This window comes from Danio aesculapii, chromosome 3, assembly GCF_903798145.1.
Source record: "Danio aesculapii chromosome 3, fDanAes4.1, whole genome shotgun sequence".
In the NCBI taxonomy this organism is placed as follows: domain Eukaryota; kingdom Metazoa; phylum Chordata; class Actinopteri; order Cypriniformes; family Danionidae; genus Danio; species Danio aesculapii.
Genome location: NC_079437.1, coordinates 52,087,332 through 52,104,798, shown reverse-complemented (window position 1 = coordinate 52,104,798; position 17,467 = coordinate 52,087,332). Strand labels below are relative to the sequence as shown.

Here is a 17,467-nt window from a genome sequence, read left to right as displayed (position 1 = left end):
GATGCCAGTAAGAGATTTTAAAATAAATAAATAAATAAAGATATCTAAAACGCTTTCTCTTTTCCTCAGGGATCACTCCAGTCTGTCATGCCTTGTTTGCTCTGTATGACCCTGCATCCTTGTGCTGGTACAGTCCAAATCACAAATTTAATGCGGAGAACCAGTCGGGCCTGTTACTGCATTTTCGAATGAGGTGAGTGTGAGGGCGTGTAGAGATTGTTGCATTGGTATGCGTGCATAAAAGCATGTGTGATAGTGCAAGAATGCTGTAATCATCAATGGACACTCTTTTGTAGATTTTACTTTCATAAGTGGCATGGATTAGGTGAAAAAGAACCAGAAGTGGGCCGCTATGCATTACGGACCTCAGCTGGGACACAGCAGGCGGCTTCTCATTTGCTGGAGCTGAGTGCCCTGGAATACCTGTTCGCTCAGGTGATTTTTTTTTTTTTTTTTTTTTTTTTTTTTACAGTACCTCAAAGTAATTCAAAGACATTTCCTGAAACCCTATAGCTTCATTGCCTCAATTTCTTAGTCGTTTGAAAGGAAAACATTGCAGCGTCTGATCAGGTTCAGGCTATTAAATAATTGGTAACACTTTAGTTTAGGTCATTCATGCTGTTAACTACTGGCTTATTATGGTACCTGCCTATTATTATGATATTACCTGTTTTTTAGTAGGTATAAAGTATGATCTAAACCCAAACTTCTGCCTTACTAACTACTAATAAGCAGCTACTTAGTAGTTTATTAAGCTAGCTATTAAGTTTATTAAGTAGTGTTAGTTAGTGTTGGTTTGTTAATATTGTGAATTGTGACCCAAACTAAAGTGTTACAAGCAATTTTGTCTGTTACGATAGCCACTCTGTAAAATTATGTGATCTCGACTCTATCGCAATTTCAAAGTATTGCAATGTCAAAGTATCGCAATGTCATGCAATGTCAAGATATCACAAAGTCTATATGTCACGATCAATGGTGTGGAAAAGGAGCAAGGGCTCAATTGCAGAAACTTAATGGGTTTATTAATAACACAAATAAAATAAAATGCAACACAAACTACCCTGAGGGGGAAACATTAACAAAACAAACAAATAAACAAACAAACAAACTTGACTAGGCAGGCTGGCAGGGAACAGGGTTGGAACACACGACAGGACAAGGCAACATACGACGAAGAACTGGCACAGGCAGCAGCCATGAGGATAATATAAGCAGAATTAATTAACAAACAAACAGGTGAACATAATAAACTAATAATGGGTTGACAAGGAGGGTGGGACTAGACAATAGACAGGATAGCATATGACACAAACAAATAATACAAGCCATGTGCTCACATAAAATGAGACTGGAACACGCAGCCAATGAGAGAACCAATGATTTGCGTGTTCATAGTAACACTTAAACACGTGGTACATGTAAACATGCATCACGTGCTGAACACAACACCAACAGAAGACTGAACTCAAGACACTAGTACAAGATAAATGAAAAAACCTTACCGTGCACTCACACATGCGACATTCATGTTTCGATCTCAGTGCTAATCGAAACGGACTAGAGAGCGCTGAGAACGAAACTCCATGCTGCCAACAAAACAACAAACACACCAGGACAAGAGCACACATGTAGAGCACGCCCGGACCTCACGGGCCGGCATTAAGCAGGAGCACGCTTAGCCCAAGCACGGTCATGACGGCACTCATACAGAGACACATAATGACAGAAATTGAGCTGAGCACAACATACAAGACATGACAGGACTAGTGTCTAGACTCTACCACCAAAACAAGAATTAACAAGACCGGAGGGGCAGAATCCTGACACTATATATCGCAATGTCAATTTATCGCAATGTCAAGGTGTCGCAGTGTCAAGGTGTCGCACTAAGGTGTTGCAGTGACAAGGTATCGCAGTGTCAAGGTATCGCAGTGTCAAGGTATCACAATGTCAAGTTATTGCAATGTCAAAATATTTTGATAGGCGCATAACTAACGTGCTTTGCGCTGGACTTTAGACTAGTTTTTACTTGGCCCAATGGCCCAGTCTATTTCTGTTTCTCAAAATAGCAACGCGACAACAATGCGCCTTAACACACTAGACCAGGGGATCACCAAACTTGTTCCTGGAGGTCCGGTGTCCTGCAGATTTTAGCTCCAACCCTAATCAAACACACCTGAACAAGCGAATCAAGGTCTTACTAGGTATACTTGAAACACCTAGGCAATGTTGGATTTGTTATTTAAACAACGTGGCACAAAATGTGAAAATTAGGGTTGCGTTGGTTTGAAAATAGCAACAAATCGCACCAAACACGTCTTGCACCTTAAAGCGCTGGGTGTATGATAGGGCTCATCATCTTTAAATGTTTTATGAAATTAAAATAAGGTTTTGTACATGTTACTATCAGTATTTTTAGTTTTTAAAATATCTATAAGCTAGTGCGCACCAAAACAGTGACAAATTTCATGTTTATGTGGTATAAAACTGATATAAACATGTAAAGATTGCAGTTTGTCACTTCCGCCTAAATGGATCAACGGTTTTATTCATGTCACCTCATACTTCAGTTTCTCAATAAATTTGATAACACTTTAGTTTAAATAACAATTCACACTATTAACTACTGGCTAATTACCGGCCTATTATTAACATATTAACTGTTTATTAGCACTTATAAAGTATGATCTTATTGATCATCCGTAATCATACCCAATACCAAAACCCTACCTTAATAACTATTAATAAGCAGCTTACTAATAGTTAATTGAGCTAAAAGTCTTATTATTATCAGGAAGGCTATTCTAGAGTTTAGGAGCCATAAATGAGAAGGCCCGACCTCCTTTAGTAGACTTTGCTATTCTGCATACTACCAGAAGCCCTGTGTTTGAGATATTAAAGAGCGGGTTGGATTATAGCAAGCCAGAAGGTTGGTTAGATAAACAGGAGCTAGATTTTTAAAGCTTTATGGGTAAGAAGCAATGTTTTATAATCAATACGGAACTTAACAGGCAGCCAGTGTAAGGAGGATAAAATAAGGGATTCATAAAGTGGGATTCATACTATTTTAAAATTCGTTACATGTTGATAATCATGCTCTATTATCAATAGTACATTGCTGTTTTTATTGTTCTTTTTAATGTCCAGATGTACTTTACTATTCTTTTCAGTCTCTTAAGCAGTATGTTTTGATTCTCTTGCCAGGCGAAATATGATTTTGTGAATGACCTGACGCATTGGATGCAGTGAGCGGAGAGGAAGAGATCGGCCCGCTTTCAGAATGAATGTCTGGGTATGGCTGTGCTTCACCTTTCATACACGGCTCTGCAGACCGGCTCTTCTCTACAGGATGTGGCCAAGCAGACCAGGTGTGGCTTCAGATTTCTGTATTGTTTAGAGGAAGACTTGAAGACAAGCTATTAGAAAGAGGAAGCTAAAAGCTTTGTTTTTAAAGAATGTTTCAAAGGATAGCAGAGAAACATCAGTCTGTTTGCTGGTAAAGGGGTCTAAAATATCCAAGACAGGTGCTGAAGAGAGATGTTGTGGTATTTAGCGACCCACAAAAGCCTGAATTCGATAAGACGTCCAGTATGTCAACAACAAACCTTTCTATATTACTACCTTTTCCCAATGAACACTTCTCATTAGATAAACAGCAGCTCACTCCAATGTCATATACATGTAAGTCTAAACTTCAGTTTCAGTGCAGCTTCATAGGCTCTTCATTTTGTGTCCATTATTTCACGCATTACTTAGTCTTGTCTGTGTGGTTATGTCAGGATTTTCCTAATGAGTCAATCTCTTGACATTACGTGTGGGGACGTATGCACATCCATGACATCATGCATTATGTTAATTAAAAAAAATATTGATATAGGGAATTTGTGATAATTGTACAATTTGGAGTTGTAGCATCCAGCTATATCACCTTTTCTTTAAAATTGTTACATTAGTTGTGTTTGTTTATACTTTCATCTGCCACTTTATTAGGTACACTAGTCCAACTCTGCTCATTAATGCAAATTTCTAATCAGCCAATCACATCAGCAACTCAGTAAATGTAGGCATGTTTACATGTTTTAGGATGATCTGTTCAAGCCTAATGGGAAGAAAGCTGATTTAAGTGACTTTGAACGTGGCCATGGTTGTTGGTGCCAGACGGGCTGGTATGAGTATTTCAGAAACTGCTACTAATCTACTGGGATTTTCACGCACAACCATCTCTAGGGTTTACAGAGAATGGTCTGAAAAGAGAAAATATCAAGTGAGAGGCAGTTTAATGGGCGCAAATGCCTTGTTTGATGCCAGAGGTCAGAGGAGACTGGGCAGGACTGGAGCTGATAGAAAGTCAACCATAACTCAAATAACCCGCTCGTTACAATCGAGGTAATGCAGAAGAGCGTCTCTGAAACACACGAACGTCCAACCTTGAGGCGAATGGGCTACAGCAGCAGGGACCACTGAGAGAGCCTCACTGTCAGCTAAGAACAGGAAACTGAGGCTACAATTTTGCACAGATTCACCAAAATTTGACAATAGAAGATAGGAAAAATGTTGCCTGTCTGATGAGTCTCGATTTCTGCTGCAACATTCAGATGGTAGGGTTAGAATTTGGCATCAACAACATGAAAACATGGATCCATCCTGCCTTGCATCAATGGTTTATGCTGGTGGTGGTGGTGGTGGTGTAATGGTGTGGGGGTGTTTTCTTGGCACACTTTGGCCCATTAGTACCAATGGACCAACTTGTCAGCACCCCAGTCTACCTGAGTATTGTTGCTGACCTTGTCCATCCCTTTATGACCACAGTGTACCCATCTTCTGATGGCTACTTCTAGCAGGATAATGCACCATGTCATAAAGCGTGAAACATCTCAGACTGATTTCTTGAACATGACAATGAGTTCACTGTACTCAAATGGCCTCCACAATACCAGATCTCAATCCAGTAAAGCACCTTTGGGATGTGGTGGAAAGGATGATTCGCATCATGGATGTGCAGCTGACAAATCTGCAAATCTGATAAATTTATCTTGAAAAATCAAGGAAAACATCATCAGATGAACCTTGGGTGTTTGCTAAATTCAGGAGCTTCTCCATGGAGCTGGTCATGTGTTCAATTTGAGACTTGTTTGCATGTAAACAAACCTAAACTTGAGCTGCTGTTTGCATGATTCGCATGAATAGATAAGCGACTCGTGCAGCACAAAAAAGACACTGCATTATATGAACATTTATTTTTCACATGTTATCGTTTAAACAATAATAAATAACGATAATTTTATCAACCGAATCGTTTTATCGCCCAATCTAACATTCAATTCAATTCAATTCAATTCATCTTTATTTCTGTAGCGCTTTTACAATGTAAATTGTGTCAAAGCAGCTTAACATAGAAGGTCTAGTAAATTGAAACAGTGTCAGTCCAGTTTTCAGAGTTGAAGTTCAGTTCGGTGTGGTTTAATTTTTACTGCTGAAAGTCCAAACACTGAAGACGAAAATCCATTGATGTGCAGCTCCACAAGTCCCAAACCAAGCAAGCCAGTGGCAACAGTGGCGGGGAACAAACTTCACCAACTGACGAAAGTGAAGAAAAAAACCTTGAGAGAAACCAGGCTCAGTTGGGCACGACTATTTCTCCTCTTGCCAAACTTCTTGTGCAGAGCTGCAGTCTAGGCGCTGGAGTCTGAAGAAGTGCTCTCCACTTTTCGATGACCACCACAGTAGCTGCTCAGGATATGGCCTGGTCCAAGATTATGGAAACCTTGGGAATAATAAAAACAGACTAACATAGGCGCAGATGCCGTTCAAATTATAATATCTTTTGGGAAGCGTTCCCGGCTCCGGTTGCCCTAAATAATGCAGACTAACAATCCTTTAGAGAATTTGGATTGCAAAAGCATTTGTGTTTTATGTGTATGCTAATGATGTGTCTTTAATCTAGTTTTGAACTGACAGAGTGTGTCTGCTTCCCGAACTGTGCTAGGAAGGCTCTTCCAGAGTTTAGGTATATGAGAAAGATCTACCACCTACAGTTGATTTTGATATTTTAGGAATAATCAATTGTCCAGAATTAATTGAGCGTAGTGGACGTGATGGGCTATAATACACCAGGATCTCCCTCATATACTAGGCAGCTAAGCCGTTCAGGGCTTTGTATGTAAATTTATTTGATATTTTTTAAAAATTATAAATTTATACGATATTTAATAGGGAGCCAATGCAACGATGAAAGAACTGGAGTAATATGATCATATTTCTTTGTTCTAGAAAGCACTCTAGCTTCTGCATTTTGATCTAGCTGAAGTTTGTTAATTAGGCCATCAGGGCAACCGCCTAGTAATGCATTAAAATAGTCTAACCGAGAGGTCATGAAAGCTTGAATAAGCTTGAACCTCATGGTTCCAGATTACAGATGTGTCTAAGTTTACTCAGCTAATTGAGTCCCAATGTATATTAGATGTCTTTTCTCAATGTTTTTTATGTACTAACAAAAAAAACAAAACATTTGTTTTTGCTGCTGCTGAGCTGGGATAATTATAGGGGTAATTATAGATGCAACTAATTGCCTGCAATTATTTTAAAATGCAAATGTGTGCATCTGCACAAGATGCTTAATAAAGTGTGTCCATTAGTGAGACACATTAGTAACCAAATCTTCCCTATAAATATAAGGAAGCACTTCATTTTTAATAGTACCAATTTAACATTGGCGGCATGGTGGCTCACAGCACGAAGGTTGCTGGTTCGAGTCCCTGCTGGGCCAGTTAGCATTTGTGTGTGAAGTTTGTATGTTCTCCTCGTGTTGGCATGGGTTTTCTCTGGGTGCTCCAATTTCCCCCACAGTCCAAAGAATTTATTTGAATAAACTAACATGGCCGTAGTGTATGAATGTGTGTGTGACTGAGTATTGGGCATCTGCTGAGTAAAACATACGCTGGAGTAGTTAGCATTTCATTCCATTGTGGCAACCTCTAAAATAGAGACTAATGAAAGAGTGATTTAACATTACATCATATAGAGAAGTAGTCAAGCATTTTAATGTATTTGTGCTCCATCCTCCAGCTTTCTCCGCTGCATCCCGCTGTCTTTTTCCCGACACATTGCCAAAGAGAACATCCTGACAAGGTTCCGGATTCGGCGAGTGTTCGCGCACTTTGTGAACACCTTCCAGCAGCACACGGTGGGCGTGGGGAAGCTTGGATCACAAGAGGTCATGTACAAATATCTATCCACACTGGAGCGCCTAGCACCCCATTTCGGCATCGAGACTTTCCCTGTTTTCCACCTGGACCTGAGAACTGAAGGAGATGGCAGTGGCTCATACCTCATCACCTCCCGTACACAAAACCCACCCGAGGAGACTATAAACGGTGAACCTACTCATGAGATCAGGGTGTCTGGATCTGACGGCATATGGTGGAGGAAGTTTTCGACACAGCGGGTAATTTGATCATTGACCATTGACATGCTGCTTCTTCTTTTCGAGTAGAGCTGTATTCTGAAATTTGTCCTACTTTTCAGAGCCAGAGCAATGACTACATTCATAGTAAGAACAAAGAAACAGAGGCACTTGATGAGGAGGAGGACTGGAACATCTTCTGTGATTTCCCAGAAATCTCTCTGATTGCCATTCAGGGCATCAATGTGTGCATCAGTCGACAGGACAACATGTCAATGGTAAAACGAACACTCTACCGCTTCATATTGACAATCCACCTCATTTTCTGTGTTTAAGTCTGCTTAAAATGCCTATTTTCTTTTGCTTTTAATACTCCTTGTTTACTGGTTCTATTATTGTTTTTGGCATTTCTGTGTGGAGTTTGCATGTCCTCCCCGTGTTGGCTTGGGTTTCTTCTAGGTGCTCTGGTTTCCCCCACAGTCCAATGACATGCGCTATAAGGCTCAATCCCAAGTCTACCCTATGACCCTTCCCCTTACCCCTACTCCTCTTTTTGGACGTACACGTGAAGGGGTAGGGGTGTCCCAAAGGGGAAGGGCAAGATTTTTCAGGACCACACTTTACCGCCATGCTTTTTAAAAAATGCTAAAATAAAAACAGCTAATTTTCGCTATTCATAATCCATAATAATAACTCCTGTATAGCAGTAATATTATAGTATAGCAATAATAACACAACATGCTTTCACATCTGTTACTCGATGACCCTGTCAGAAAAGTCTAGTGGCTGGGAATGGGCTTTTTACAGTGTCTGCTATAATGTTAATGTTGTTTTCATATAGATTAATATGGTCACAGTGTAAATGGACAGTACATTTACGATCTTATTGCCACATTATATTGTTATGATTACATGATATCATTGCCTTCCGTGATGTCCTGAAGATAAATACCAAAAATAATGCAACTGGAATAACTACAGCAGTTGAGATCGTCGATCGTCGATCTCATATGAAGCAAGATATCACAATGACATATGATGATGTGTGCAGGTGTTGTAGTGCTGTCCCATTTTTGAGTAGGATCTGTTTGCAAACTGCAAGACGGGTGTAACATGAAAGGGCCTTAGGGGCATGACTTGTAGTACCTTAGAGGCATAACTTGAAGTTATGGAGACCCACGTGTCAAAACTTTGTTGTCGGCAAGATGGCGCTGTACATCAGTGATTAACGTCTACACCTACTCCACACCTAAACCCAACCATCACAGTTATTAACGTCTACACCTACCATAACCCTAAACCCAACCATCATCATTATTAACGTCTACACCTACCATAACCCTAAACCCAACCATCGTTATTAACGTCTACACCTACCATAACCCTAAACCCAACCATCGTTATTAACGTCTACACCTTCTCCAACCCTAAACCCAACCATCATAGTTATTAACGTCTACACTTTCCCAACCCTAAACCCAACCATCATAGTTATTAACGTCTACACCTACCCCAACCCTAAACCATAACTTCATACTAGTCCACTTACATGGACAGTACTTTTTTCAACTTCGAATTAAATGTGCTTCATAAGTAAATATTGTTTTGTAATTGTTTGTATATGTGGCTCACCACATACGTTTGTGCTCCAGGATGTAAGTTTGGGCTCCAGTATTCAGGCTCGCTCTCTGGTCTCACTGCTGGATGGATATTTCCGTCTTACGACCGATGCTCATCATTACCTCTGTCGTGAAGTGGCTCCGCCGAGAGTGGTCCTCAGTGAGTCCAACGACCTGCACGGTCCCTTAATGTAAGTCACTTATATTTCCATTGTGGCCGTGTGGTCTTCTTAGATGTTTATTGACATTGCAAGTTTTTTTCGATGATGGCAGGGATGAGTTTGTGCTCCAGAAACTGAAGAGAGAAGTGGAGGAGGGTGCGTTTCTTGTGCGCTGGAGTGCTTTGGATTACCATCGCATAATTCTGGCTTCTCTAAGTCGGTCAAAGGTAATGCTGTGGTCACAATGCTGTACTGTTAACTCTGATAGTGGCTTGATTGAAGGAAGTGGGGAATTGGGGAATGTATTATTAGTGATGCTTGGTAAGCAAAAATGTAAGTGTTAGTTTGATTAAAAAGTTTATGCCGACAATAAAAATCACTCTTGTGCAACAGCAGTAAGAAAGATGTTTGAATGTGCATTCATTTGCATTAGTTTAACATTATTAACATAATACTCGCACTGACCAGATCATTTGAATCAGTTATTAGTTAGCTGTAGACTCACTGTGACTGAATCATTTGAATTAGTAAATCATTAACTGGCAACTCTCTCTGAGCAGATCACTTGAATCATCCATTCATTCATTTTCTTTTCGGCTTAGTCCCTTTATTTATCCGAGGTCGCCACAGCGGAATGAACCGCCAACTTATCCAGCACATGTTTTACCTAGCTGATGCCCTTCCAGCCGCAACCCATCTCTGGGAAACATCCATTTGCACTCATTCACACTCATACACTACGGACAATTTAGCCTTCCTAATTCACCTATACCGCATGCCTTTGGACTGTGGGGGAAACCGGAGCACCCGGGGAAAACCCACACAAATGCAGGGAGAACATGCAAACTCCACACAAAAACGCCAACTGACCCAACCGAGGCTCGAACCAGCGACTTTCTTGCTGTGAGGCGACAGCACTACCTACTGCCCAACTGCGTCGCCTCATTTGAATCAGTAAATCCTTAACTGACGACTTGCACTGATTCAATTATTTTGAATTAGTGATTCGTTGAATGGAGACTCACGCTTACTGAATCATTCTAATGAGTGAATTACTACCTGGAGATTTGCACTGACCAATCATTTAAATCAGTGAATCGTTAACTTCAGTCTTGCTCTGAGCGGATCATTTGAATCAATAAATCCTCAACTGCAGTCTCACACTAACTAGATCTTTTGAATAAGTGATTCGTTAACTAGAGACTCCCTCTGACTGAATAATTTAAATAAGTGAATCATTAAATGGAAACTAGCAGCGCATTCCAAATGGTAAATAATGCCCTCCAAAAGACACGCAAGAGTTAAAACAATCATGACCGCCATATTGAAATGTAATTCCAAACTGAAGTGCACAAAACTGGCTACTTTGAAGGGCCCTACGGGATAAAGGATTTGAACTGATGGACACTTCAGGCCCTCATGATTCTTTGGGCAGGGAAGTAGATTGGTGTTGCACACTATGTTTCATTCAGAAGGGCTCATCCCTAATGCCTTCATAGGGATGAGCTCTTTCAAATAGAACATGGTGTCACTCTGACTCAATCATTTGAATCAGTGAATTGTTCACTTTTAGAACAGATACAATCAGCCTCACTCGATTACACGAAGTAAAAAAACTTCAAATGTACAGCATACTTTACATGAATTCCACAACTGCATTTCTGATAGACTTCTGATTGAGTTGTAGAAGGAAGGAGAAAATCCAGTCTACAAGCAGTTCCGAATCAGACAGAAGGGCTCCATGTTTCATTTGGAAGGCTGGGATCAAGACTTCTCCAACATAAAAGAGCTCACCAGCAGCTTAAAAACCTTCGTGCTGAAGTCTGGAGAGGACAGCTTCACTTTGAAGAAGTGCTGTCTGCCCAAACCAGGAGGTGAGTGTGTGTGTGTGTGTGCGTGTGTGTGTGCGTGTGTGTGTGTACGTTTCGTGGTTTGTGAGGGCACAAAATTGTATAACAACATGGGTATGACCTAGTTGTAGTTTATTAGGTGGTTTACAAGGACATTCCTCATGTCCTCATAATTCAAGACGCTTAAATGTCATACTCATTTGAGTTTTTTCACATTCAAATTTTGGCAGAAGTTTCCTATGAGGGTTGGGTTTAGGGGTAGGGGAGGGGTATGGCCGTATAATAAGCATTTTTATGGTAGAAAATACATTACACCAATGAGAGTCCTCATAAACCACCAATACCAACATGTGTGTGTGTGTGTGTGTGTGTGTGTGTGGATGTGTATATTCAGCTTGGCAGACCTTACAGTCAAACCTCTGAGTCATCCCAGAGTGCATTTCTGATTAGGAAAAATTCCACAGAGGTACACGATTCTTATCATTGGATGATTCATCTCAATGTTTTTTCATTTCTGTATTGCAGAGCTGTCAAACCTTCTTATAATAAGGAAGGGTGCCAACAGCAGCATTAAAAGTGCTTCAGAAACCCCTGACCTGAGCAAACTGAGCTTCAATCCAATTAAAGACAAGGAGATTACAAAGGTATGTGAATGTACGGCACCAGCAACCTTCTTAAGAGCCGAGCCTCACAAGAGCACATCATTGATAAGGGACTTTTCATGCCTTCTTTTTTGGCTGATTGCTCGTGCTGATAAAATGAAAGCAAACAACGTTCTCTAGATATTGTTTGTCAAATTTTCTGAGTGTGACTTCAGCTGTCGGCTTTTTTAACACTGAGGATCTTTAGAAAATAAATTTTAAAGGGCACCTATGATGAAAATCATGTTTTGTAAGCTATTTTGACAGAACTATGTAGATGTATAGTGTGTACACGGTCATACTGGAGTGATATAAACCCAACAAGTCTCTTTTTTTTTTATTTCCTGACGTTAAAATAGGACCAAATCCCAGTGATTTTGAGGCCCACCGCAACGTGACGTAGGAGTACGGTTTCCCTGCTCACTGAATTGATTGACAGTCACCATGTTTCCATAAAAACATGTAAACACATGTTCACGGAAATTTATTTTGCAAAGAAACTGGGAATAAAATATCTGTTCCAACTCAAATGTTTCGACTTTAATACGTTTTATAAGTTTAAAACTTTTTTAAAACAACAGAGTAAAATCGTTATGTAATTCTTAACTGCTATAATCACCATTGGCCGCATGGTGTCAACAAACGCACATGTGTGTGTGTGTGTGTGTGTGTGTGTACGGCAAATGGTTTTCAATTAGTACATTTTTGATGAATGAGCTGTATTTCAGCTTCTTCAGAGTCTGTCTCTGTCACTGTGCTGTTTATCTGACTTAACGCATGATGAGAAGCAGACACGCATGTAGGAGCAGTGGGCGGGGAGAAGCAGCTCATTTGCATTTAAAGCCACAGGCTACAAAAACAGCTACAATGTATTCAGACACCAAAATGGGCCGATTTTGGAGGCTATAATAAATAATCCGATTGGGATTTTGAGCTGAAATTACACAGAAACATTCTGGAGACACCGCAAACGTGAGCAGTGCGTGTTTTTTTTCGCCGTCTTTCATAATGCACGCAGAAGCAGCGCATCAGCATGAGGCGTGAGCATCGCTGAAGCAGCAGTGCCGTGATAGTTTCGGTGCTGGGTCTATGTTTGCCGCGCTGCTCATGTGCAATTAAAGTGAAAGTGCATTGATAATGAGCAAAAACACTTTGAATGACAGTAAAAAGTAGCAGTTTTACCCTTTAAATGCATCAATAATAATAACCGATTTTTATATATTAAATCAAATAAACTTAAACGATTAAAACAGCAACAAATGTTTGTTTTGACCCGAACTACAAAACCAAATTTAAAAGAATTAGTTTTGCTTAAGCTGCACACTCGTATGATCATGTATAAATGCCATTATAACTATATTGCATACAAATTATTATAAAAGATCTACAATATGCTGGCTATCAAAAACAAAATGACATGATATCACAGGCGATTAACTTCTGACCGAGTGCACATTAATAGACATGAATGACACTCCATTGAGCTTGAGGAGCATACAGTTCTTTAGGATCTATATAATTTGTAAAATAAAGACCTGCAGGTTAAGGAAACCGCATCGGAGGAAGTTGCCGCGGGCCTGAAAAGTTAAAAAAGTGTATTTATAGATAGATAGGTAACTAGATAGAATAGACAGAGATAGATTGATATGTGCAGCAGCTGCTGATGAGCTTCAGACGCAGTTGGTGTGAAAGGCAAATGCCTGCGCGCTGCTTTTGCTCTCCATACGTGCTGCTCACACTCTGCTTGCGCTTGCGCTGTGAAACAGGCGTTATCTTGCATCTTGTAAAAGGGGTAAATTTGGTGCCCTTTAAAACAATGTTTGTTGTATTTTCTGTTTTATCTTACAAATCATGCTGTGACATCCAGTGCACTGGGCTTGTTTTTATAGAATGATGGAATTAAAATACATATTTATGGTATTAATTAAACATTTAGTTGTAGGGCATATCTTTATGGTAACTTTGTACTAAAAAAGTGGAAAACTTTTATTTGCATTTGGACTAAAATACAGTAAATGTAATATAGATCAATTCAAACAAATTATCTGAAACATAGAAATAAAAGAACACTTGTAAAGTTTCTCTGAACATATTAGGTTTGAGTTTGAGAAAAATGCTAAGATTTGCTTCGTTCTTTAAAGATTTGACAAGATTTCTTCCAAATTTTGAATAAAAATGTTGTCATTTATAGTTTTTCTGTTTTTGTTTTTGCCAGAAAGTGATGGTGTTTTCATTTGTTGGGATTTGAAAACCATTGATATTCCACCAAATTGCTTTCTTAAAGGAAGTCACCTAGAGCAGGTGTTCTTAAACTTTTCAGCCTACAACCCCCAAAGTAACAATGCCAGTGAACTGCGACCCCCACTATTTTTGGAGGCCTATATAAACACTAGCATATTGACAACACAAAAAGGTCCAACATTCTAACACTATATAATTTTTATAGTAATTTATTAATTTGTTTAATTTAATATTAACCTCACCTTATGAGACTGGTGGGATTTTTAGTCTGGTGCTGTAAAATAAATCTGCTGTAACTGACTCTATTACTATCTAGCGTAAAAATCCTATGGGTTACAATCCTATGGGAATAAATAAATGGAAAGGCTGATGGCTTTTTATTTGCATGTTGTATTTTGAACGTAACTATTTTAGCTTCTGTGGGTTATAGATAAAATATGGTCATTTTAAGTAGTTTATTAAATTTATTAGATTTTTGGAAATCACCAAGCAACCCCCTCACATTGTCCCACCACCCCTACTGACCTAGAAATAAACAGTTAAGTTTAACCATTTTCAAGGATCTTTGCTGCTGCAGCAGGCGCAATGATACACTGCACCTGAAAATAGCTAGGTAACCTGATACTGCAGCTAAGTTTCTTGATTATTATGTAGGAATTAGAGTATAGTTTCTAGCCATATCAGTCTATAAATGTTTCATTGTCTGTCATTCTAAGTACGCAATGTTACTACAGAAGAATCATCCTTTTAGAAAATTATCAAAGCACTTATTTTGGATCAAGATGTTAATGGTCTAATCAGATTCAATGATTTTTGCCAAGCTAAGCTAAAAGTGGGAGACCCAGAGAACAGCTAAATGTATAAAAAATGGTGAAACTAGCTTGTACTGTAAAAATAACCCTTAACACTTCTAAAGTAAAAAAAAAAAAGATTTATTATTGTGTACTCTATTGCTGTGTTGTTAATTTAACGTAAAACCTCAGGGGTCGCAATCCAATGGGGAAAAAAATGGAAAGGCTGATGGCTTTTTATTTGCATGTTGTATTTTGAACGTAACTATTTTAGCTTCTGTAGGTTATAGATAAAATATGGTCATTTTACATAGTTTATTAAAATGTATTCGATTTTTGGAAATCATCAAGTGACCCCCTCTCATTGTCCCACGACCCCCACATTGGGAACCACTGACCTAGAGTTAAAACAGTTGAGTTTTACCATTTTCAAGGTGCTTTTTCTGCTGTGCTGTGCTGCAGCAGGCGCAATGATACACTGCACCTGAAAATAGTCCCCAGCTAGGTAACTTGGTACTGCAGCAAAGTTTCTTGATTATTTTGTAGGAATGAGAGTATAGTTTCTAGCCATATAAGTCTAGAAAAATTGCAACTTTTGAGAAAATTATTGAAGCACTTTTTTTTTTTATCAAGATGCTAATGGTCTAATTAGATTCAATGATTTATGCTAAGCTAAAAGTGACTGTAAAGTAACCCTTTAACACTTCTGAAGTAAAATATATATATTATTGTGTACTCAATTGCTGTGTTGTTAATCTAATGTAAAAACCTTATGGGTCGCAATTCAATGGGGAACAAAAATCTAAAGGCTGATGGCTTTATATTTGCTTGTTGTACTTTAAATATAACTATTTTTAGCTTCTGTAGGTTATGGATAAAATAGGGTCATTTTAATAGTTTATTAAAATTTATTAGATTTTTGGAAATCACCAAGCGACCGCCTCTCATTGTCCCATGGTCCCCGAAAGGGTCCCGACTGCCACTTAGGAACCACTGACCTACAGTAGAATTAAACAGTTGAATTTTACCGTTTTCAAGTTACTTTGCCGCCGTAGCAGGTGCAATGATATTACATTGCACCTGAATATAGCCCCAGCTAGGTAACTGCACCAAAGTTTTTTGATTATTATGCAGGAATTAGAGTATAGTTTCTAGCCATATCAGTCTAGAAACTTTTCATTTTCTGTCATTCTCAATGTCATTCACAATGTAACTACAGAAGAGTCAACCTTTAACCCTATTATCAAATTATCGCTTTTCTTTATCAAGATGCTAATGGTCTAATTAGATTTAATGATTTATGCTAAGCTAAGCTAAGGTGGCAGACCTGGGAGAACGGCTGAATGTATACAAAATGGTAAGTGGAATGTAAATGACCCTATTTCCCAAAAAAGTGTAGTGTTTGATTAATACTTCTGAAGTAAAAAAAATTTAATATTGTGTGCTTTAAATATAAAGAAAATAAAAAATAAAATTAGCATTGCAGGTTTAAAAATGTCATAAATGACAACTTTTTTTATTTTAAATTTGGAAGAAATGTTACATTTAAACAAATATACATTTTACAGTTAGGGTGCATGCCCACGATGGGTTTTTTCTGAGCTGAGCTTTTTTTTCTGTTTGCTGTCAACAAAAGCACTGCATTTTTTACTTGGCAGTGTAGCGGTCTGCATATATTTTAAGCATGGAAGTTGGAGAAACACTCGTAGCTTTTTCATTTTTAGCACTTCGGTGGATACGCATCTTTAGTTTAACATTTCAGAAATCATCACCAAAGATAATTCAGAAAGAAAGTAAACATCAGCTGAATAATCCTCTACTGATGTTATTTCACGCTTACAGGAGCAGCACCTGGGACGTGGCACCAGGACTAACTTTACTCCGGCTGGCTGAAAATCCGCGGTTCACTAGAGGATGAAGATGATGAGCAACAACAATCACTGCAAAAACAAAGGCATCCGAGTTGTCCTTAAAATTCTGGAACAGAGCCAGAAGGACAAAGCGCTAGTAAGACTGGTGTTAAATGTAGCGTGAAACAGCAGTGAAAGCACAGATGTTATCTCATTGCCTTTATGTTTATGTTAGGCATTTTCGAGACGGCTAGTTTAATGAGTCAGGTGTCTCACTGTCATCTGATCTTTGTTCATGGACTTTCAGTCAAGGGTTCTGAGAGTAAGTGCTGTGACCTTTTCGATTTCCTCTTTAAAGGCCGCAAGTGTCACTCTTCTGTACTTTTTATCATCCGGCAAACATGTTATTTATGTGTGTGTTTTTTCTGAACAGACATCATGGTGGAGGAGTTTGTGGAGTTCGGCCCATAGATGTGTTTCTTCACAGAGAAAAGCTCATGTTTCTCCTCAGTGGAAGTTTACTGTCGCTAAACAGCTTGCCAGCGCTCTTTGCTATCTGTGAGTAAATATCCAGTGTGGGACTTTAGAATTGAAAAGATTAAATCTGTAATGTGATGGGCATATGAGATGGGAGGGAAACTACATTTCAGGTTTTTGTGTGTGTTTTGTGTTTCACGTGAAACTCTGGGTTTGTTTTGTGTGCAAAATATTTGTGATAGGAATAATATGAAATAGCTAGGAACACTAGATCCTAGGCCCTATCACACACAGTGATGCTAGGCTAGGGCTTGTGATGCTAGGGCCCTATCATACACCAGGTGCAGTAATTCGCAAGACTGTTGTAAGTGATTGGACGCTGACAAAGGGGTGCGGATTTAAATGCAGGTTTATTATGTAGAGATGGTCAGG

At 39.1% G+C, this 17,467-nt stretch overlaps 1 protein-coding gene across 1 annotated transcript in view; it reads left to right on the top strand.

The window, feature by feature from the left end:
* tyk2 (tyrosine kinase 2) overlaps positions 1-17,467 on the top strand; it is a 33,009-nt gene that overhangs the window by 14,795 nt on the left and 747 nt on the right. Inside the window, 18 exon segments of the mRNA XM_056452818.1 lie at positions 70-193; positions 297-435; positions 3,208-3,235; positions 3,238-3,272; positions 3,274-3,371; positions 7,069-7,447; positions 7,528-7,683; positions 9,058-9,215; positions 9,298-9,412; positions 10,873-11,059; positions 11,561-11,679; positions 16,551-16,581; positions 16,584-16,635; positions 16,637-16,711; positions 16,789-16,880; positions 16,992-17,024; positions 17,027-17,047; positions 17,050-17,116. Of these exon segments, the coding sequence (XP_056308793.1) occupies positions 70-193; positions 297-435; positions 3,208-3,235; positions 3,238-3,272; positions 3,274-3,371; positions 7,069-7,447; positions 7,528-7,683; positions 9,058-9,215; positions 9,298-9,412; positions 10,873-11,059; positions 11,561-11,679; positions 16,551-16,581; positions 16,584-16,635; positions 16,637-16,711; positions 16,789-16,880; positions 16,992-17,024; positions 17,027-17,047; positions 17,050-17,116 (1,909 nt within the window).